Raw genomic sequence first — 18,602 nt, 5'->3', positions numbered from 1 at the left:
TGATCAGAATTCTGATTCTGATGATTCTGAACCAACCCGTATGTGCAAAAGAACAATATGGGTTTCTAGTATCACAACTAGTCCAATCTAGCCCAATCATGTTCAGGGAGATAAATATTGCGTTAGCGGGGTCACGTCAACTCGCAAAGCTGAAAAAGTTAAAAAATCTGTGACGATAGTGGAAAACTCTGGATTTGGCAACACTTGCGCGGCGCGCCATCACACCGAAGTGAACACAGAGGACATAAAGTAAGCGATTATGTGCCTATGTTTATAGAAGTCAGCGAAATTATGCCCAGGCGATATGAGAAATAAAGACTTTTGAAACGTATGATGCACACATGTTTTGCCTGTGTTTATAGTGTTGTCGCTGCTAAACATCTGACCTGTATCGGATTTAGTACCACGTATGACAGTAGCACAAATCAGAATTGAAAAGATCAGATTCTATGTGATTTGTGCTGTTCATACTGTAATGCCGTGTAAACACAACCTCAGTTTTTGGTTAAAATGTAAGTTTATTAACATTTTTCCACAGGTTCTCCTGCAGGAAGCCCAGAAAGCAGTGACAACAGCGACACGCATCACAGCGGAGGAAGTGACATGGAGATGGACGAGCCAATCATGAGCAGTGGAAAACGAGGGCAGCAGAGGCTGTCGGACACGGAGGTAACGTATTTTCCAAAATGTGATTTGGAAGCGGATGGCGCTCGGGTTTATTCGAGTGTTTTTTTTTTTTGCCGTTCCGCAGGAGTCTCTGCAGGGCAGCTCGGACGAGACGGCCAACAGCGGCGAGGAGGGCAGCAGCAGCGGCCGCAGCGAGGCGTCCAGCAACGAGGCCGGATCCAGCCGAGCCAGCCAATCAGCAGGCAGCCCGGGCAGCGAGCTGCACTCCGACGACATGGCTGACAGCGAGGCCCTGAAGGAAGAGGAGGAGGAGGAGGAGGAGGAAGAGGACGACGACGAGGACGACGAAGATGACGATGAGGACGATGAAGACGACAGGCCTGCCGCCGCCTCCGAGGGCAGCCCTCAGAAAGAAACCAGAGACTCCAGGGAGCCGTCGACATCGGAGCTGCGCAAACGCAAAGCGGGCGAGGCTCTCGGAGAGGTCCAGGGTCCTCCGGAGCGACCCGGGATCCCGCCCGGCATTCCCGGCTCCATCGCCTCCGCCCCCGGACTGTCCAAATCCAAATCCATTCCCTTCACCCCCGAGGCAGCTGCTGCCATGGTAGCCTCGTCTTCCCTTAGGATCCTCGAACCTTGCTCGTCTTCATCCGTGTGCCTGGAGGGAACGTCGGGAGAGCAGGCCGATCCCTCCTCACATTCCCAATCCCAGCAACCACAGCAGGGCGGCACAGAGATGGGCTCCTCGCACGGAGCGTCTGTTTCCCAGGAGCCATCCTGCATGCCTCGACCGGCGGACTTCCTGACGGAGGCCATGGGCAACGAGCTCTTCAACTGCAGGCGTTTTATCAGCCCTCAGCATCACCACCATCATCACCACCACCATCATCACCACCACCACCACCATGATGGGTGAGGCTACCTCTTGTGTGATACTGACGATAGCCCACAGAAAAGGGAAGAGATATTGTTGCTCTTTTATTGAGTGCTCTTAAGAGAGTTCAATCGTTTTGACTGTAGTAACTGATTTGAATGCTGAAAGGAGGATGACAGACAGACAAGGGTTTATGCGAACTTCAATTTAATGGCTTAAATGTTCGTCTGTACCTCACATTGAACTGTGAAGCATCTTCGAGCACTTGAAATATTGTGCATGAAAACGTTATGGTGCTTTATAATGTTTGTGCGCCTTTTGTGGGTCTCGACAATAATGGTATACGCACAATAACGGATTTGGATCTGTCTCGTCTGATCGAGACCCGAGACCTGTGTCTTCTGCTAACCTACTCTCAACTCTAACTCTCACTTTGCACAGTCACATGGTAGAGGACATGCTGAGCGCCGATGACGTGAGCTGCAGCAGTTCCCAAGTCAGCGCCAAATCGGAGAAGAACATGGCGGATTTTGACGGAGAGGAGTCCGGCTGCGAGGAGGAGCTGGTCCAGATCAACTCTCACGCTGAGCTCAGCTCGCACCTGCAGCAGCACCTGCCCAATCTGGCCTCCATATACCACGAACATCTGGTGCAAGGTACATACATGCCTCCTAAGACTGCCGGCACGGTGCTAGGGCATTCCGGGTGGTTTCTAGGGCATTTCTAGGTTTTAAAGGGCACCTATTATGCCCCTTTTTAACAAGATGTAATATTGGATATAGGAGGTATTCTGGATCGAACTGATCCTCTTTGCATATTTACTTACAGCATGAAATGAACATAAATAAACATCAGAAGGTGTTTTATTTGAACTGCAGAAATGCGTCAATACGTCGTGTTTTTCACGTTTACGTCCACCAAAGTTAATCCACTCTCCTGTCTGATTTGTTTGTTGGGCAAGAAGCCGAGTTCAGCATTATGATTGATCAGATCATCTATCAGTCAAGCTCTTTACAACATTTCAGGTGTTCTGTGTAATTACTAGGGCACTGCTACTACTTTTACAGTCCTCTAAGTGTTGTACTGTGGCAATTTGGGTCTTCTGTGTGCTTAGTAGAGCTTTACTAGGTTTCATATGTGGTTAAAGTTGGGATGTTGTTTCTTATTAGGCTGTTCTGATGTCGTTTTTTAGGGTATTCTGAGCTGTTGCTAGGGCATTGCTCTGTTGCTAGGACATTGCTAAAACTCAAATTTAATTTTAAACAGAAGTCAGATAATAGTTTCGCTCTGATGTTGTTCTCCAGGTCCAGCGGTGCACAAACATCAGTACTCTGCGCATGCTGTGACCGACATCAACCTGGACAATGTCTGCAAGAAAGGAAACACCCTTCTGTGGGATCTGGTCCAGGACGACAATGCGGTATGTTAACCTGACAGCAGAAGTGTTTAACATTTTAGATTGTGATTCTCACGTTGATGTGTTTCTGGTGTTGTCTTGCTGACTAGATCCACCTATCAGAAGGCTTGATCAATGAGGCGGAGAAGCTGTTGTGCTCTCTGGTCTGCTGGTTCACTGACCGTCAGATCCGCATGCGATTCATCGAGGGCTGCCTGGAGAACCTCGCCAACCACCGGTGAGACCGCCGCGCGGATGTGAAGTGCCGTAGGAAACTGCTGAAGAGGTTTGGATGGCTTTCAGGCCCAGGTGTTTGATGGTTTCTGCTTGCTTTCATCAGGTCTGTGGTGGTGTCTTTGCGTTTGCTGCCAAAGCTCTTCGGGACGTTCCAGCAGTTCGGCTCCAGCTACGACACGCATTGGATAACCATGTAAGAAACCCCGCCCACCGCTGCTCTCCTTGTGGTTATTAAGTGTATTTGGAGCACTTTACCGATGATTTTGTGTTTCAGGTGGGCGGAAAAGGAGCTGCACATGATGAAGCTCTTTTTTGATGATCTGTTACACTATATCCAGGAAGTGAGAGAGCAGCGCCACAAATTTGCTTTGTAAGTTTGGTGTCTTTACATAAGCATTGCTGTTTAAAATTTTATTTATTTATTTATTTTTTTGAAGCATAATTCTGACCAAGCTTGCATACATTTTTTTTCATCGAAATGTTTTATATTGTGGAATATTATTGCTATTTTAAAAGAAATGTTTCCTTTTTTTTTTGTTTTATAATGTAATTTATTCCTCTTCAAAGCTGATATTTCATCATTTCTCCAATCCTCAGTGTCACATGATGTTTGTTTTTTTATGAATAGAAGAGAAAGGCTGAATGTGTTGCCTGTCGCTTTTGATCAATTTAATGCATCCTTGATGATTAAAAACCTTTTTTCTGAGCTGTGTGAGTGAAGTGCAGAGTTAACCTCCGTCCCGTGTGTCTCAGGTACAGCCACAGTGCGGAGGTGCAGGTGCGTCTGCAGTTCCTCACCTGTGTGTTCTCCACGCTCGGATCACCCGACCACTTCAGTGAGCATCTCTCTTCATCTCTAACACACCGCTGCATGTGAGAATCGCTCTGTATGTAACTGAATATCCTGCCTGTGTGTGTGTTAGGGTTGAGTCTGGAGCAGGTGGACATCCTGTGGCACTGTTTAGTGGAGGACTCTGAGTGTTACGACGACGCACTTCACTGGTTCCTAAACCAGGTCCGCAGTAAAGACCAGCACGCCATGGGCATGGAGACGTACAAACATCTCTTCCTGGAGAAGGTCTGGTATCATCGAAACCTTTATACAGCGTGTGGCGTGAGAATGAATCTTTCATCTGCCGATTTTCTCTCTGTCTCTCTCTCTCTCTCTCTCCGTCTCTCTCTCCGTCTCTCTCTCTCTCTCTCTCTCTCTCTCTCTCTCTCTCTCTCTCTCTCTCTCTCTCTCTCTCTCTCTCTCTCTCTCTCTCTCTCTCTCTCTCTGTCTCTGTCTCTCTTTCTGTCTCTGTCTGTCTCTCTTTCTGTCTCTGTCTGTCTCTCTTTCTGTCTCTGTCTCTCTCTCTGTCTGTCTGTCTCTCTCTCTCTCTCTCTCTCTCTCTCTCTCTCTCTCTCTCTCTGTCTCTCTCTCTCTGTCTCTCTCTCTCTGTCTCTTTCTGTCTCTCTCTCTCTCTCTCTCTCTCTCTCTCTCTCTCTCTGTCTCTGTCTCTCTCTCTCTCTCTCTCTCTCTCTCTCTCTCTCTCTCTCTCTCTCTCTCTCTCTCTCTCTCTCTCTCTCTCTCTCTCTCTCTCTCTCTCTCTCTCTGTCTCTCTCTCTCTCTCTCTCTGTCTCTCTCTCTCTCTGTCTCTCTCTCTCTCTCTCTCTCTCTCTCTCTCTCTCTCTCTCTCTCTCTCTCTCTCTCTCTCTCTCTCTCTCTCTCTCTCTCTCTCTCTCTCTCTCTCTCTCTCTCTCTCTCTCTCTCTCTCTGTCTCTCTCTCTCTCTGTCTCTCTCTCTCTCTGTCTGTCTCTCTCTCTCTCTCTCTCTCTCTCTCTCTCTCTCTCTCTCTCTCTCTCTCTCTCTCTCTCTCTCTGTCTCTCTCTCTCTCTCTCTGTCTCTCTCTCTCTCTCTCTCTCTCTCTGTCTCTCTCTCTCTCTCTGTCTCTCTCTCTCTCTCTCTCTCTCTCTCTCTCTCTCTGTCTCTCTCTCTCTCTCTCTCTCTCTCTCTCTGTCTCTCTCTCTCTCTCTCTCTCTCTCTCTCTCTCTCTCTGTCTTTCTCTCTCTCTCTCTCTCTCTCTCTCTCTCTCTCTCTCTCTCTCTCTCTCTCTCTCTCTCTCTCTCTCTCTCTCTCTCTCTCTCTCTCTCTCTCTCTCTCTCTCTCTCTCTCTCTCTCTCTCTCTCTCTCTCTCTCTCTCTCTCTCTCTCTCTCTCTCTCTCTCTCTCTCTCTCTCTCTCTCTCTCTCTCTCTCTCTCTCTCTCTCTCTCTCTCTCTCTCTCTCTCTCTCTCTCTGTATCTCTCGCTCTCTCAGATGCCTCAGCTGAAGCCGGAGACGATCAGCATGACGGGACTCAATTTGTTTCAGCATCTGTGTAATCTGGCTCGGCTGGCCACCAGCGCCTACGACAGCAGCTCCAACTGCGAGGTTCCCAGCAGCAGGTCTTAAAATCTCGCCGACTTCTCTCGATGCGTTCTCCCTGACCGCTCTCTCTGTGTCTTTCTGTAGCTGTGCGGTATGGATCAGCTTTGGGGGATCGCTCTGAGGGCTCAGTCTGCAGACATCAGCCGCGCTGCCATCCAGTACATCAACTCCTATTACATCAGCGGTTAGTAAACACATAATTCATAACCACTTAACTTACACAATTGTATAACTTTAATCAAAATCACCTGTAGTTTTTATTATGCAGTCGAGATTCAAAGCAGTTTGTCAGGATTAAAGACAGGAGCAGAATAAGTCATTCAAACTTCAAAAATGAGGCAAATCCAAAAGTGCAATAAATTAATTACATTTGTTCGGTAACTGTATAAAGTTCATTCATTATGAAGCAAATTCAATTCAGCTCAAATGAACAGACTTGTCATTATTCAGCTGATGTCAGATCAGTGTTCATTTATATTAGATTAGATTTGATGCAGGAAGAAACATGCAAGACAAATTTTTAAAGGCCTTTAACCTGGAAAGTATCGATTTCGGGGGTTTTTTATGTTATGTTGTAAGCAGGGTTATTATCATTAACTAAAGTTGTTAAAAGCATTTTTTGTGTAAATGAAGCAGAAATCAAAAGTAATATTAGATGGAAAGAGTAAACAAAAATAAATGTTGTTTAGGAAGCCTAAGTAGTAATATTAAAATTATACTAATTGAAAAAAGATAAAAAAGAAAAAAAGATAAAGATAGAGTTTAGTTTAACTTTTTAATTATTTAAAAACGATGTACTAATTATAACAGTGAAATAAGAAATACATTTCAAACTACTAAGACTACTGCAGTTTGCCCTGTTTGGAGTTTGATGGTTGTGCTTTGTTTTGTGTTCTGAATATATATATGTGTGTGTGTGTGTGTGTGTGTGTGTGTGTGTGTGTGTGTGTGTGTGTAATGTATTTATTCGTGTGTGTGACCGCAGGTAAAACGGGTCTGGAGAAGGAGCAGGAGTTCATCAGTAAGTGTATGGAGAGCTTGATGATGGCGTCTGCTAACCTGGAGAAAGACGCCCACTCCAGCCTGACTATCATAGAGAGAGGACTGCTGCTGCTCAAAACACACCTGGAGGCCTTCAGACGCAGGTACACACACGCTCTGTGCGTGACGAGACTACCATGCCTGTGTGAGAAATCGTGCAGCATTTCACATTTTTGGATATCAAATTTTAAATGAACATTGAATAAGCAGACAGGCTTTTAATAAAAGTCTTTGACCTTTGAAGGCTTTTATATGTATCTAAACACGCACTTATTGAGTCTCAGTCTGCTCAGATCTTGTGTGTGTGTGTTTGTGTGTGTGCGTGTTCAGGTTTGCGTATCACCTGCGGCAGTGGCAGATCGAGGGCACGGGCATCAGCAGTCATCTGAAAGCTCTCAGTGATAAGCAATCTCTGCCGCTCAGGATCGTGTGTCAGCCAGCAGGACTGCCTGACAAGGTACGCCTTCATCATCATCATCTTCCTCGTCGCTGGTGTCTGCTCATGCTGGGTTTAATAAAGCTTCTCTCTCTGTGTGTGTGCAGATGACCATCGAGATGTACCCCAGCGATCAGGTGGCTGATCTGAGGGCAGAGGTCACGCACTGGTACGAGAACCTTCAGAAGGATCAGCTCAGTCAGCAGGCGCAGCTGCAGGAGTTCGGTCAGACCAGCCGCCAGCAGGACTTCCCAGGTACATGAACACAGAAAACACACACACACACACACACACACACACACTGAACGTTGAACAGAGCCTCCACTGACTGACTGACTGTTTTAAAAATATACCTATGCATTTTATATTTTGAAATGTATGGGCAGTATTTAACAATATATAATTAGTTCTTTTTTTACTTTGGTAATTTTCTATTTTGGATATTTTATCTTTCAATTTGTCTTAATCTTGACATTATAATTAAAATATTTTTTTATTTTAACTATATTTTTGCTCACATATGAATATTTATCCATATAGAAACGATTCTTCTCAGTGATTTCATATTTTGGATATATGTAATTGAAATATATTTTATATATGGAATTAATAAGAATGGTAATGTCTGTGAATTTATAAAAATATGTTCATATGGCAACATTCTGTACATTTAAACAAAAATTTAGTTTTTTGGGGCAATAAACTAAATGTATTAAGATTTTTTTCCCCGTTTATTATATTAAATTTTAAAAACATTTTTTTTTTTATACGCGTCACGTTTTATTTCTGATTTATTTTTTTTACATTTATTTACTGGAAATAGCATTTATTTATATATTTAGCTATATATTTATGTACATGTATACAAATAATTTAAATTTTTCAGAGCAAAAATATAAGAAATTTTATTTATTTACTATATTATATGTTTAGTATATAATCAGTCAAAAGTGAACATTTAGTAGTGTGATTTGACCGGTTAATTCTTTGTGTGTTTATGGTCAGGTGGTCTGATGGGTCCGGTGCGCATGATCTCATCTGGACACGAGCTGACCACAGATTACGATGAGAAGACCCTTCACGAGCTCGGCTTCAAGGACATGCAGGTGAGCTAACGAATCCGCACACACCCGTGAACCCCCGACACCAGACACGGAGCGCTGAGAGAGGCTTGTGTGTGCTCAGATGGTGTTCGTGTCTCTGGGCGCTCCACGGAGGGAGAGGAAGGGCGAGGGGGTCCAGCTGCCGGCGTCGTGTCTGCCGCCTCCTCAGAAGGAGCACATCCCCATGCTGCTGCTCCTGCAGGAGCCCCACCTCACCACCCTCTTCGACCTGCTGGAGATGCTGGCCTGCTTCAAACCGCCCGGCCCCGACCGACCCCAGCACAGCACTGAGGTAACGCCCGCCTCACGCCCGGCCCGGACCGAGTCAAAGCGGCATCTAATCCAGTGTGTTTGCTCCTGCAGAGCGTTCGCTGTGAGGAGCTGCACCTCCACGCCGAGAACCTGTCTCGCCGAGTGTGGGAGCTGCTCATGCTGCTGCCCACGTGTCCCAGCATGCTCCAGGCCTTCCAGAACATCTCTGATGACACGGTCAGCCGCATGAGCTCCAGTTCATTTATTAAGAGATGTCTGCTGTTCAAAAACTTTTGACTGATATTTTTTAAAGATTTAAACAAATGTGCTTCAGGCAGAAAGAAATGGTATAAAAGTGCTTCAAGTAACTGAAGAAAACAAAAAAAAAGTGCATCAAAAACTGAAAAATGTTGCTGGAGACGAGCTTATTGAAAATGTGAACTCGCTGGCGCTAAGTGTTAAGACTAGCGCTTTATCCAGTAATAGCTGTACTTCATCAGATAAATATGTCTTCGAACCTCGAAGTCATATCACTATTATTGAAAATAAATATATTGCGGTACATATTGATATTAAATTATTGTCCTAGTTTTATAATGTATCAGCCTTTCTACAAAGCTGTAGATAATTAAATAAATTGAAATTCGCTAGCAAATTTTGATTTAAAAAATAACATTAAATTTAAATTTGCATTAAATGTTTGGGGGTTTTTTGGACAAAACTGAATACATGATGAGAATTAAATTATTTGCAAAATAATTTATATATATATATATATATATATATTTATATACTTCACATTACAAAATCGTTCTACTTCAAAATTTCATATTTAATTCAGTCTCTGAAACTTTTTTTTTAATTTGTTTATTTGCATTAAACAAAGTTTTTTGTTTTTATGGGGCAAAATGTATATATTAATGTTTTTTTCTTTACTACATTAAATATTTGATTTTTTTAGTTAATTTCAAAATGTCAAATTTCAAATGTTCTCCTTCAAAGTTTCACATTTAATTCAATTTTACATATTTTGCATTAAATAAAGTTTTTAGGGTTTTTTGGAGCAAAACTGTATGACGAATGTATACAATTTCTTATACTTTATATTCAATTTTATATACAAAGAGTTAATTTACAAAAACAATTCTCAAAAATCATAAAAAAAATGAATCTGAGTCAAACTGCAGTGGCCTTATTTTGATATTTTAAGTGAACTAATAACTAACAATAAAACAAGAACATGACAAAATAACATGATTTTTGAAAATTAAAAAACAGAATTATCTACAGTATTTTTATTTCAGAATTAAAAAATTTCTATTTCACTTATGTCAGTGTGTCAAAGATTTCCTATTAAATCTGCTTCTAATTTCTGAGTGAAAGTAGTTTCTACATCAGTTTTTGTTCATTGTGATTTGTGCTCACCTTGGCTTCAGGGATCTGACGGTTTGTGCTGGAAGGATCTGTTGAGGATCAAGAGCCCTCATAAGCTTCTCTACGCTTTAGAAATCATAGAGGCCCTGGGCAAACCCAACCGCAGGATTCACAGAGAGTCCACGGTACACCTCCAGAATCAGTCACACGCTGTAATGATCTGTAATGTTCTGTCTCCTGAAACATGCATGCGTTTGTATTTCAGGGCAGTTACAGTGATCTGTATCCAGACTCTGACGACTCTAGTGAGGAGCAGATCGAGAACAGCAAGAACACTTGGAGTTGCAAGGTACGTACTCTTCCTCTTACACTTCCAATGAAAACCATCCCTAGTTATTGTGTATTCACATATCATCTAGCTAACTATACTCACCTGAACACCAAATTTAAAGGGGTCATATTTTGTGTATTTAGAGTAATGCAATATGTTTAGCTTATTTTCCACTTGCTGTATATTATTGTTTCTCCTCTAAGCCCCGGCTTCCTGAAACAAACCTCATCGTTATAAAAAAAAAAAAATTGAGGTGTGCTTTGATTGGCCAGCTATCCAGTGCACCGTGATTGGCCGAATACCGCAAGCGTTTGGCAGAAATGTGACGTTAAGTTAAGGTTGTGAGTCAGAAGCACCAGACTGTCCTTGCAGAGTTAGAATTTGCTCCACTTTATATCAGGTCTCCATAAATGCACTGAACACCCTTTAATATTTGAGTTTAACTGTTCTGGAACAGTGTTATAAATAGCTCCGCCTTCTTTCTTTACGTAAACATTTGGGCGGGGTTATAAAAATAAACCTACATGCGCTAAAAGTGCTATGGCCAGATTTGGAGATTGGCTGAACGAATTCAAAAACAGTAAAACACTTTTTTTTTTTTTATCTCAGGGAGGGTTAGAGAATGAGCCTCTTTTCAAAAACAAGTGGAGTGTTTCTTTAACCTGTGTGTTGGGTGTCCGTGTGCTCTGTACAGTGTGTATTTGAGCCTAATGGAGGACTGCACTTGTGTCTCTCCTGTAGTTTGTGTCGTCTGGAGGTCTTCAGCTTCTGCTGGACATTTTCAACTCTGCAATTTTAGAGCCGAAAGAACAAGAATCCTGGACTGTGGTGAGCGTCAAGAACACATCCACGCATGTCGCGTAACGTTCGCGAGGACTTTTTTCTTCTTTGGTTTTGGGTCAGAAGTGAAGTGATCCAGGACGTTTCTTCTGCTCTCTCTCTGCAGTGGTTGTTGGACTGTCTCGCGTGTCTGCTGAAGCTCATTTGTCAGTTCGCGGTGGATCCGGCCGATCTGGACCTGGCCTATCATGATGTTTTCGCCTGGTCCGGTCTCACGGACACGCAGAGGAAGAGGGCGTGGCCAGGGAAGTCCCGCAAAACCACCGGGGACCATGGGAAGGGCCTGCATATACCTCGTCTTACAGAGGTGCGAAGCAGCTTCCAAATGGATGTTTGTCTATGCATGCTTGCTTTTTCCTCATTGTTCTGATTGCGTTCTCCGTCAGGTTTTCCTAAGTCTTGTGCAAGGCACCAACCTCATCCAGCGGCTTATCAACGTGGCCTACACTTACGACAATCTGGCACACAGGTGAATAACATGTATAAATCCTCACCAGTTAAGATACCTTTTTGATTTCTTTGCTTATTATGTTTTGTTTCTTCTGTCTTGGGATCATCCTGCAGGCTTTTGAAGGCCCAGTCAGATCACAGATCCAGACATGAAGGTACAGCATCGGTTCTTTATCTGTGCACGTTTCTACTTTTCTCTCATTATTGGTGACGTTTCATTAATATTTGTTATCAATAATGTCCATGCAGTGACTCATTACTCCATGTGGCTGCTGGTGAGCTGGGCTCATTGCTGTTCTCTGGTGAAGTCCAGCCTGGCTGATAGTGAACATCTCCATGACTGGCTCAAGAAGCTCACGCTGCTCATACCTGAGGTAAACCAGTTAATTTTTCTGATTTTATCCACCTCTTTATCAATTCTATTGATTTAGGTCACAGAGGCAGGGAACAATTATATCAACCAATCAAACCATAGCTAATCAAAACACCATAAACAAAAGGGTTTTTGCAAATTATCCCAGAAGTTAAATGGCATGTATTTGTTCGTATTTCTATTTTTAAGTTAAATTTATGCATTTGGTTGACAGTTTATTGTAAGTGACTTGCATTGCATTAAGGATATACATCTACATCTTTTATGAGTTTATGCGTTCCCTGGGGGTCAAACCCCTTTCTTCTGTGTTGCTGTCACCGTGCTCTGCTGTTGGAGCTGCAGGAATTATATTTTGATGGCATTGTTGTACTGTATCTGCAGACGGCGGTGCGTCAGGAGGCGTGCAGTGGTCTGTATAAGCTTTCTCTGTCGGGTCTGGAGGGAGGAGAATCCATCAATAGATCCTTCCTGCTGCTCGCTGCATCTACGCTGCTCAAGTTCCTGCCAGACGCACAAGCGCTTAAACCCCTGAGAGTGAGTGCAAACACTCGCAGTTTCTATATGCCAGTGTTATTTTACTATTTATTTATATTTATGTATGAGTATATGCCGAAATATTGATTTAGCTTTTATTTTTCTATTTTTGTGTTTCATTTTAATTTTATTTACCTTTTTGTTTGTATTTTATTTTTTTTTATAAATGGACATTGAAAATTGCAATTAGAATTTTTATTTCAGTTTTAGAAATGGCTTTTTATTGTTCAAAATTTAGAAAAATATATATTGTTTTATTTCAGTTAGTAATTTTAGGTTTTTGTTGTTGTATGTTTCAAATGTTTAATGTCTTTTTTTCACTTTTTTGGTAATGTTTTGATTTTTTTTTTATAGTTCTAAATGGTCATTAAACATTAGAAACAGATTTAGAATTTGAATTTATTTCATTTTAGAAATGGTTTTTATTCTAATTATTTGTCAATTATTTTTTACTTCAGTTAGTATATTTAATACTTTAGCATTATTTTAATTACATTTTATTTTTGTTGCAAATTATTTATCATTTTAAATGAAAAATGAATCAAATTAAATATAGATATTTTCAGTTGAGCTCAAACTTGCACTTTAGTCTGGGACTAGCTTTAAGCCTTGTCTGTAAAACTAGAGTTATTATTTTTAATAATTTCAGCTTTATGTCAGTGAACACAAATGTAATTTTTATAGTTTTAGTTAATAATAACAGCTCCTCTGAAGTCCTGGCTCAGTGGTATTTAACCATAAAATTTTTTGGCTGCACAGTTACTTTAAGTGTGTGTTTGGCCGGTGCAGGTGGAGGACTTTGAAGAGGAGGCCATGTTTCGCACCGGCTGTAAGGAGTATTTCTGGCTGCTCTGTAAACTCATCGACAACATCCACGTGAAAGACGCCAGTCAGACCACCCTGCTGGACCTGGACGCCCTGGCGCGACACCTGGCCGACTGCATCCGCAGGTAAAACACGCTCCTTTTGCTCGGGTTACTGCATCCGTTTTCTTTTAAGTGCCGCCTCAAGCAACGTTACCGGTTAGTCTCTACAGTGGCTTTTTCAACATTACGCTGCTAGAAAGTATTTGAAAGTTATTTATTTTTGCAAACACTGTGATGCCTGTGAGCTTTGAGCGCGCGGTTGTTTCTCCTTTGGCAGTCGTGAGATTCTGGACCAGCAGGACGGGGCGATCGAAGACGATGGTCTGACGGGTCTCCTGCGCCTGGCCACCAGCGTCCTGAAGCACAAGCCTCCTTTTAAGTTTTCTCGTGAGGGTCAGGAGTTCCTCAGGGACACGTATGACCTGCTGTTCCTGCTGCCCAGTCTGAAGGACCGACAGCAGCCCAAATGCAAAAGTCCCTCGGCCCGCGCCGCTGCCTACGACCTGCTTGTGGAGGTGGTCAAGGGTTCGGTGGAGAACTACAGACTGCTGCACAACTGGGTCATGTCCCAGCACATGCAGGGTGAGTGTGTCCGCTGGGCTCGTCTATCACTTCTGCTGCTGACGCTTAAAACAACTCTAACATGAATTAAAATTAAAAAACCTTTAAAGGCAATTATTAATCATAGTTGGTGTATTACTCTATTTATGTATCTTTTAATATTAGTTAAAGACCCTTAGATAACTACAAAGGAACGGGTGAATTTTTTTATTAACTACGATACAGATGTTCCTCATTGTTAGTTAATGCATTAACTAAGGTTTGTTATTAGTTGTTGTTTTTTTATCTATATATATATATATATATATATATATATATATATATATATATATATATATATATATATATATATATATTTTTTTTTTTTTTTTTTTTTTCAGCCTAATGTCAAGCAATAAAAACTATTTTAACAGTTTTATTTTGTTAACAATATCACAATACAGTGAGTGATAATTGCATACTTAAGTATGTAAACAAGCGCCTTGGTTTGATATTTGGTGTTTGTTTTTAGCGTCTCATGCTCCATATAAATGGGATTACTGGCCCCATGATGATGTCCGAGCCGAGTGCCGTTTTGTGGGACTGACTAACCTGGGTGCCACGTGTTACCTGGCCTCCACCATCCAGCAGCTCTACATGATCCCAGAGGCCAGACAGGCCGTCTTTACCGCTAAAGTGAGTTCATAAGAGTGACACTCCGATCTGATGAGATCTATTTTGTAAAACAAGTTAAAATGTCATTTATTCCTGTTTTCAGCATCATTACTCCAGTCTTCAGTATTACATGATCCTTCAGAAATCTCAAAAAACAATTGATATACTTCGTTTCAGTTCAAAAGAACAGCATTTACTCGGAATAAAAGTCTTTTGCAATATTACGAATGCCTCTTTTGATCAGTTTTAATGCATGCCTGCTGAACGAAAGTATAAGTATGTTTAAAACGCTTCAAGATGTCGTCGCACCATGTGTTATAGTAATATTTGTTCATGTCTGTGTTTGTAAACAGTATTCAGAGGACATTAAGCATAAGACCACGTTGCTGGAGCTGCAGAAGATGTTCACTTATCTAATGGTACGTGACTTTATGGCATGATGCGATGTCCTCTCGTGACTGCAGATGGGAAGTGATTTTAATCTTCACTCTGGTGTTCACGCGCAGGAGAGCGAGAGGAAGGCGTACAACCCTCGTCCCTTCTGTAAGACCTACACCATGGACAAACAGCCTCTGAACACGGGAGAGCAGAAAGACATGACCGAGTTCTTCACAGACCTCATCACCAAGATAGAGGAGATGTCTCAGGACCTGGTGCGGCATCCGTCTCCGCGTGTTTCAAACGGCTTTGAGAGGGTTTAGTGAATTAGTCACGGACATGTGTGTTTGTCGTTTCAGAAAAACACGGTCAAAACTCTGTTCGGAGGGGTCATCACCAACAATGTGGTTTCTCTGGTAAGGCTGAGCTCTTGTGTGTAATGTGTTGGGTGATGTTGACGATCGGATCGATCGGATATCTGTGTTTGTGTGCAGGACTGCGATCACGTGAGTCAGACGGCTGAGGAGTTTTACACAGTCAGATGTCAGGTGGCCGATATGAAGAACATCTATGTGAGTGTTTCTCATTTACACACACACACACACACTGTGTACAGGTCATTGACAGGAAGAGGCTTTACTATCAAACATGGGGTTTTCAATGGCTGTTACGTGATGGTAGCTTTGGAAAGTGCCGATAAGACATCGTACTGAAGAAAATTTATTTTTCTTTTATGCTGCATGTCATTAGCACATGAAGTAAAGATCGTGTTCCATGGAAATGTCCTACCATAAATAAAAACTTCATTTGTATCACTTTAAAGGTGATTTTCTCAGTATTTCGATTCTTTTGCATCCTCAGATTCCAGATTTTACTTATATATCGGCCAGATCCTAACAAACCATGCATCAGCAGAAAGCCTTTTTTTTTTACTTTCAAATGATGTATGATATAAAAAAAATTGACCCTTATGTCTGGTTTTGTGGTCCTGGGTCACCTTTGTAGGTGCTAATGCTAAAGTACTATGATTGTAAGCCTGCCACAGTACATATGGTGTTGATACACTTGATATTTCAATTGTTTGCTAGTGTCATTGTTCTGTTTTTTTCTTGTTATAAATCATGTATTGCAGTTGGGGGGGATAAATTAGTAATCCATAAGAAACATCACAATCAGCATGTTTTGGGTGGGTCAGTGGAAAAATGGGTAATAATAGCCTTGACTGTATATAACGCACACAGTATTTAGCCAGTTTTTTTGTACTTTGTGCCAAGAGAAATATTTTGTCTGCCAAAACTATCACTTTTTCTCATTACAGGGCTTGAAGGGGTAAAAATAGGTATAAAACATAATGAAATACTGTTCAAGGCAATTTATGTTTGTAGTTTGTGATAACGATAATGTTATATTACTTTGGTAGTGTGAGATTACGTTGCGGATATTTAATGAGATTAAGCCATTAAAGAGGGTTAAAATGTAATTTATTCCTGTGATCAAACCATTACACCAGTTTTCAGTGTCACATGACCCTTTAAAAATCATAAAAATATGCTGATTTGCTGCTCGAGAAATATATAATCTGTTAAGTAATGTGAAAGGTTATTTTGTTGGTAATGAGTCAAGGAGATGAATAAATCATTTCAAGAAAAACATCATCATGTGTCTTCGTCTCTGTGTTTCAGGAGTCTCTGGACGAGGTGACCATCAAGGACACTCTGGAGGGTGATAACATGTACACCTGCTCTCAGTGTGGGAAGAAAGTCCGTGCTGAAAAACGGTAGTGTGCTCTTTTCCACTTTCGAGCTGAACTCTTTCTCTCAAGGCACCCGAGCGTTTTCTGACATCTCTTTCTGTCTCTCAGGGCTTGTTTTAAGAAGCTCCCCCGGATCTTGAGCTTTAACACCATGCGCTACACGTTCAACATGGTGACCATGATGAAGGAAAAAGTAAACACGCACTTCTCTTTCCCGCTGCGGCTCGACATGACGCCGTACACCGAGGACTTCCTGATGGCCAAAGGAGACCGGAAGGAAGGTCGTGCGATCGTTCTGCCGAAACGCGGCCTTTTAAATCGCGTTTGGTCTTCTCCGGTCAGCTAATGGTGATCTGGCTTGCAGGTTTCCGTGACGACAGCGATGCTAAAGTGGCGGAGAGTTACGAGTACGACCTCATCGGTGTGACGGTGCACACGGGCACGGCGGACGGCGGCCATTATTACAGCTTCATCCGAGACATCGTCAACCCGCACGCGTACCGCAACAACAAATGGTGAGCGTTCACGCTGCGTTTACAGCTTTCAGCCCGGCGGCCGCTGTTGAGAATTGACCGTTGCAGGCATTTGTGATGACGTCATTTCCTGCTGCAGGTATCTGTTTAACGACGCAGAAGTGAAGCCGTTCGATTCGGCCCAGCTAGCCTCCGAGTGTTTCGGTGGAGAGATGACGGTATGTGTTTTTGATGTTTTTTCCGTACCAGGTCAACTCATCCTGTTGGGATTAGACTATTATGTAAATAATAGAATAAAATTGTTTTTTTTTTTAATGAAAATGCTTTTGTTTCATTTCAGACAAAGACGTATGACTCGGTCACAGACAAATTCATGGATTTCTCCTTTGAGAAGGTTGGTTTCCGCTATACCGGTATTATTTTGTGCCCTGATATGGATTTTGCTACACTGAGGATGCCATAATGTATACATGGATTTAATTGGATGGACAGACAAAAATATTTTCCCCCTTGCGTCATCAGAGAGACATTGTTTTGAATCCTAAGGGATGTACAAATGAACATGATTTGTCCGTATTTAGACCCACAGTGCCTACATGCTGTTCTACAAGAGGGTGGAGGTGGAGGAGGAGAATGGGAAGGACTTCAACTTTGACATTTCTCCTGACCTTCTGGAGGTACAGACCTCACTGTGCTTCAGCCTCGATCTTCACTGCAGGCATCTGAGCATGTTACTGACAGCTCGTCTCTCTCTCTCTCTCTCTCTCTCTCTCTCTCTCTCTCTCTCTCTCTCTCTCTCTCTCTCTCTCTGTCTCTCTCTCTCTCTCACAGTGGATCTGGCACGACAACATGCAGTTTCTCCAGGACAAGAACATCTTTGAACACACTTACTTTGGGTAGGAAAACGGTCGAAAATGATTTCACAAAACTATGTACAAGAATGTCCTTGAGAACCTTTTTCTTTCTTTCTTCTGTCATGTTCATGTATGACGATAAATGTACTTTTTCTCTGTCCTAATCCTCTTCTCCTATAATCTTGATCTCACCTTTTATTTCAACATGCGTCTTATGTTCTCTTTCTTTCCTTTTATTGTTTTTCTTCTGCGTTCTTCTTCATGCATTCTGTTGTTTGCCCGTAGCTTCATGTGGCAGCTGTGCAGCAGTATTCCTAGCACTTTACCGGATCCTAAATCCGTGTCGCTCATGACCGCGAAGGTGAGTCCGTCCACATCAGCAGCACCGCAATCACTCATAAAGCATCTGTACATTCAGAAGAACCATTCTGAGTTATTGTCCACGGGGGAAATAGCGAGATTCAAACCGGAGTGGTTTTTCTCCATCTTTCTCACAGCTCAGCACATCGTTTGTTCTGGAGACGTTCATCCACTCCAAAGAAAAGGTGAGATGGACTTCTCTTCTGTTGTGTTTTTTTTTTAATTGTAACTTAAAAAGAGAGGACCGATGTCATTTTCTGATGTGTAATAGTTGTTTTTTTTTGTTCTTGTAACATTCATTCTCTTATCTCTCAGCCCACAATGCTGCAGTGGATTGAACTCTTGACCAAACAGTTTAACAATAGCCAAGCTGCCTGCGAGGTAACACACACACACACACACACACACACACACTCACACACTCACA

At 42.3% G+C, this 18,602-nt stretch overlaps 1 protein-coding gene across 1 annotated transcript in view; it reads left to right on the top strand.

The window, feature by feature from the left end:
• Positions 1 to 18,602, top strand: part of usp34 (ubiquitin specific peptidase 34) — a 44,182-nt gene that overhangs the window by 12,618 nt on the left and 12,962 nt on the right. The window contains exons 13-54 of the mRNA XM_043238073.1: positions 539 to 669; positions 752 to 1,539; positions 1,943 to 2,157; positions 2,806 to 2,921; positions 3,008 to 3,135; positions 3,238 to 3,327; positions 3,409 to 3,504; positions 3,888 to 3,970; positions 4,058 to 4,212; positions 5,432 to 5,545; positions 5,627 to 5,726; positions 6,528 to 6,687; positions 6,914 to 7,040; positions 7,127 to 7,274; positions 8,025 to 8,125; positions 8,205 to 8,414; positions 8,486 to 8,611; positions 9,811 to 9,933; positions 10,014 to 10,097; positions 10,821 to 10,907; positions 11,026 to 11,226; positions 11,306 to 11,388; positions 11,484 to 11,524; positions 11,619 to 11,743; positions 12,124 to 12,276; positions 13,066 to 13,226; positions 13,420 to 13,724; positions 14,215 to 14,378; positions 14,711 to 14,776; positions 14,864 to 15,010; positions 15,095 to 15,151; positions 15,230 to 15,307; positions 16,418 to 16,512; positions 16,597 to 16,769; positions 16,853 to 17,003; positions 17,101 to 17,179; positions 17,302 to 17,355; positions 17,543 to 17,638; positions 17,793 to 17,857; positions 18,101 to 18,176; positions 18,313 to 18,360; positions 18,491 to 18,556. Coding sequence (XP_043094008.1) covers positions 539 to 669; positions 752 to 1,539; positions 1,943 to 2,157; positions 2,806 to 2,921; positions 3,008 to 3,135; positions 3,238 to 3,327; positions 3,409 to 3,504; positions 3,888 to 3,970; positions 4,058 to 4,212; positions 5,432 to 5,545; positions 5,627 to 5,726; positions 6,528 to 6,687; positions 6,914 to 7,040; positions 7,127 to 7,274; positions 8,025 to 8,125; positions 8,205 to 8,414; positions 8,486 to 8,611; positions 9,811 to 9,933; positions 10,014 to 10,097; positions 10,821 to 10,907; positions 11,026 to 11,226; positions 11,306 to 11,388; positions 11,484 to 11,524; positions 11,619 to 11,743; positions 12,124 to 12,276; positions 13,066 to 13,226; positions 13,420 to 13,724; positions 14,215 to 14,378; positions 14,711 to 14,776; positions 14,864 to 15,010; positions 15,095 to 15,151; positions 15,230 to 15,307; positions 16,418 to 16,512; positions 16,597 to 16,769; positions 16,853 to 17,003; positions 17,101 to 17,179; positions 17,302 to 17,355; positions 17,543 to 17,638; positions 17,793 to 17,857; positions 18,101 to 18,176; positions 18,313 to 18,360; positions 18,491 to 18,556 — 5,666 coding nt within the window. The remainder of the gene's footprint in view (positions 1 to 538; positions 670 to 751; positions 1,540 to 1,942; positions 2,158 to 2,805; positions 2,922 to 3,007; positions 3,136 to 3,237; positions 3,328 to 3,408; positions 3,505 to 3,887; positions 3,971 to 4,057; positions 4,213 to 5,431; positions 5,546 to 5,626; positions 5,727 to 6,527; positions 6,688 to 6,913; positions 7,041 to 7,126; positions 7,275 to 8,024; positions 8,126 to 8,204; positions 8,415 to 8,485; positions 8,612 to 9,810; positions 9,934 to 10,013; positions 10,098 to 10,820; positions 10,908 to 11,025; positions 11,227 to 11,305; positions 11,389 to 11,483; positions 11,525 to 11,618; positions 11,744 to 12,123; positions 12,277 to 13,065; positions 13,227 to 13,419; positions 13,725 to 14,214; positions 14,379 to 14,710; positions 14,777 to 14,863; positions 15,011 to 15,094; positions 15,152 to 15,229; positions 15,308 to 16,417; positions 16,513 to 16,596; positions 16,770 to 16,852; positions 17,004 to 17,100; positions 17,180 to 17,301; positions 17,356 to 17,542; positions 17,639 to 17,792; positions 17,858 to 18,100; positions 18,177 to 18,312; positions 18,361 to 18,490; positions 18,557 to 18,602) is intronic.

This window comes from Puntigrus tetrazona, chromosome 1 (genome assembly GCF_018831695.1).
Source record: "Puntigrus tetrazona isolate hp1 chromosome 1, ASM1883169v1, whole genome shotgun sequence".
Lineage (NCBI taxonomy): Eukaryota > Metazoa > Chordata > Actinopteri > Cypriniformes > Cyprinidae > Puntigrus > Puntigrus tetrazona.
The sequence above is the reverse complement of the archived record's forward strand: the minus strand, read 5'-3'. Positions and strand labels throughout refer to the sequence as shown.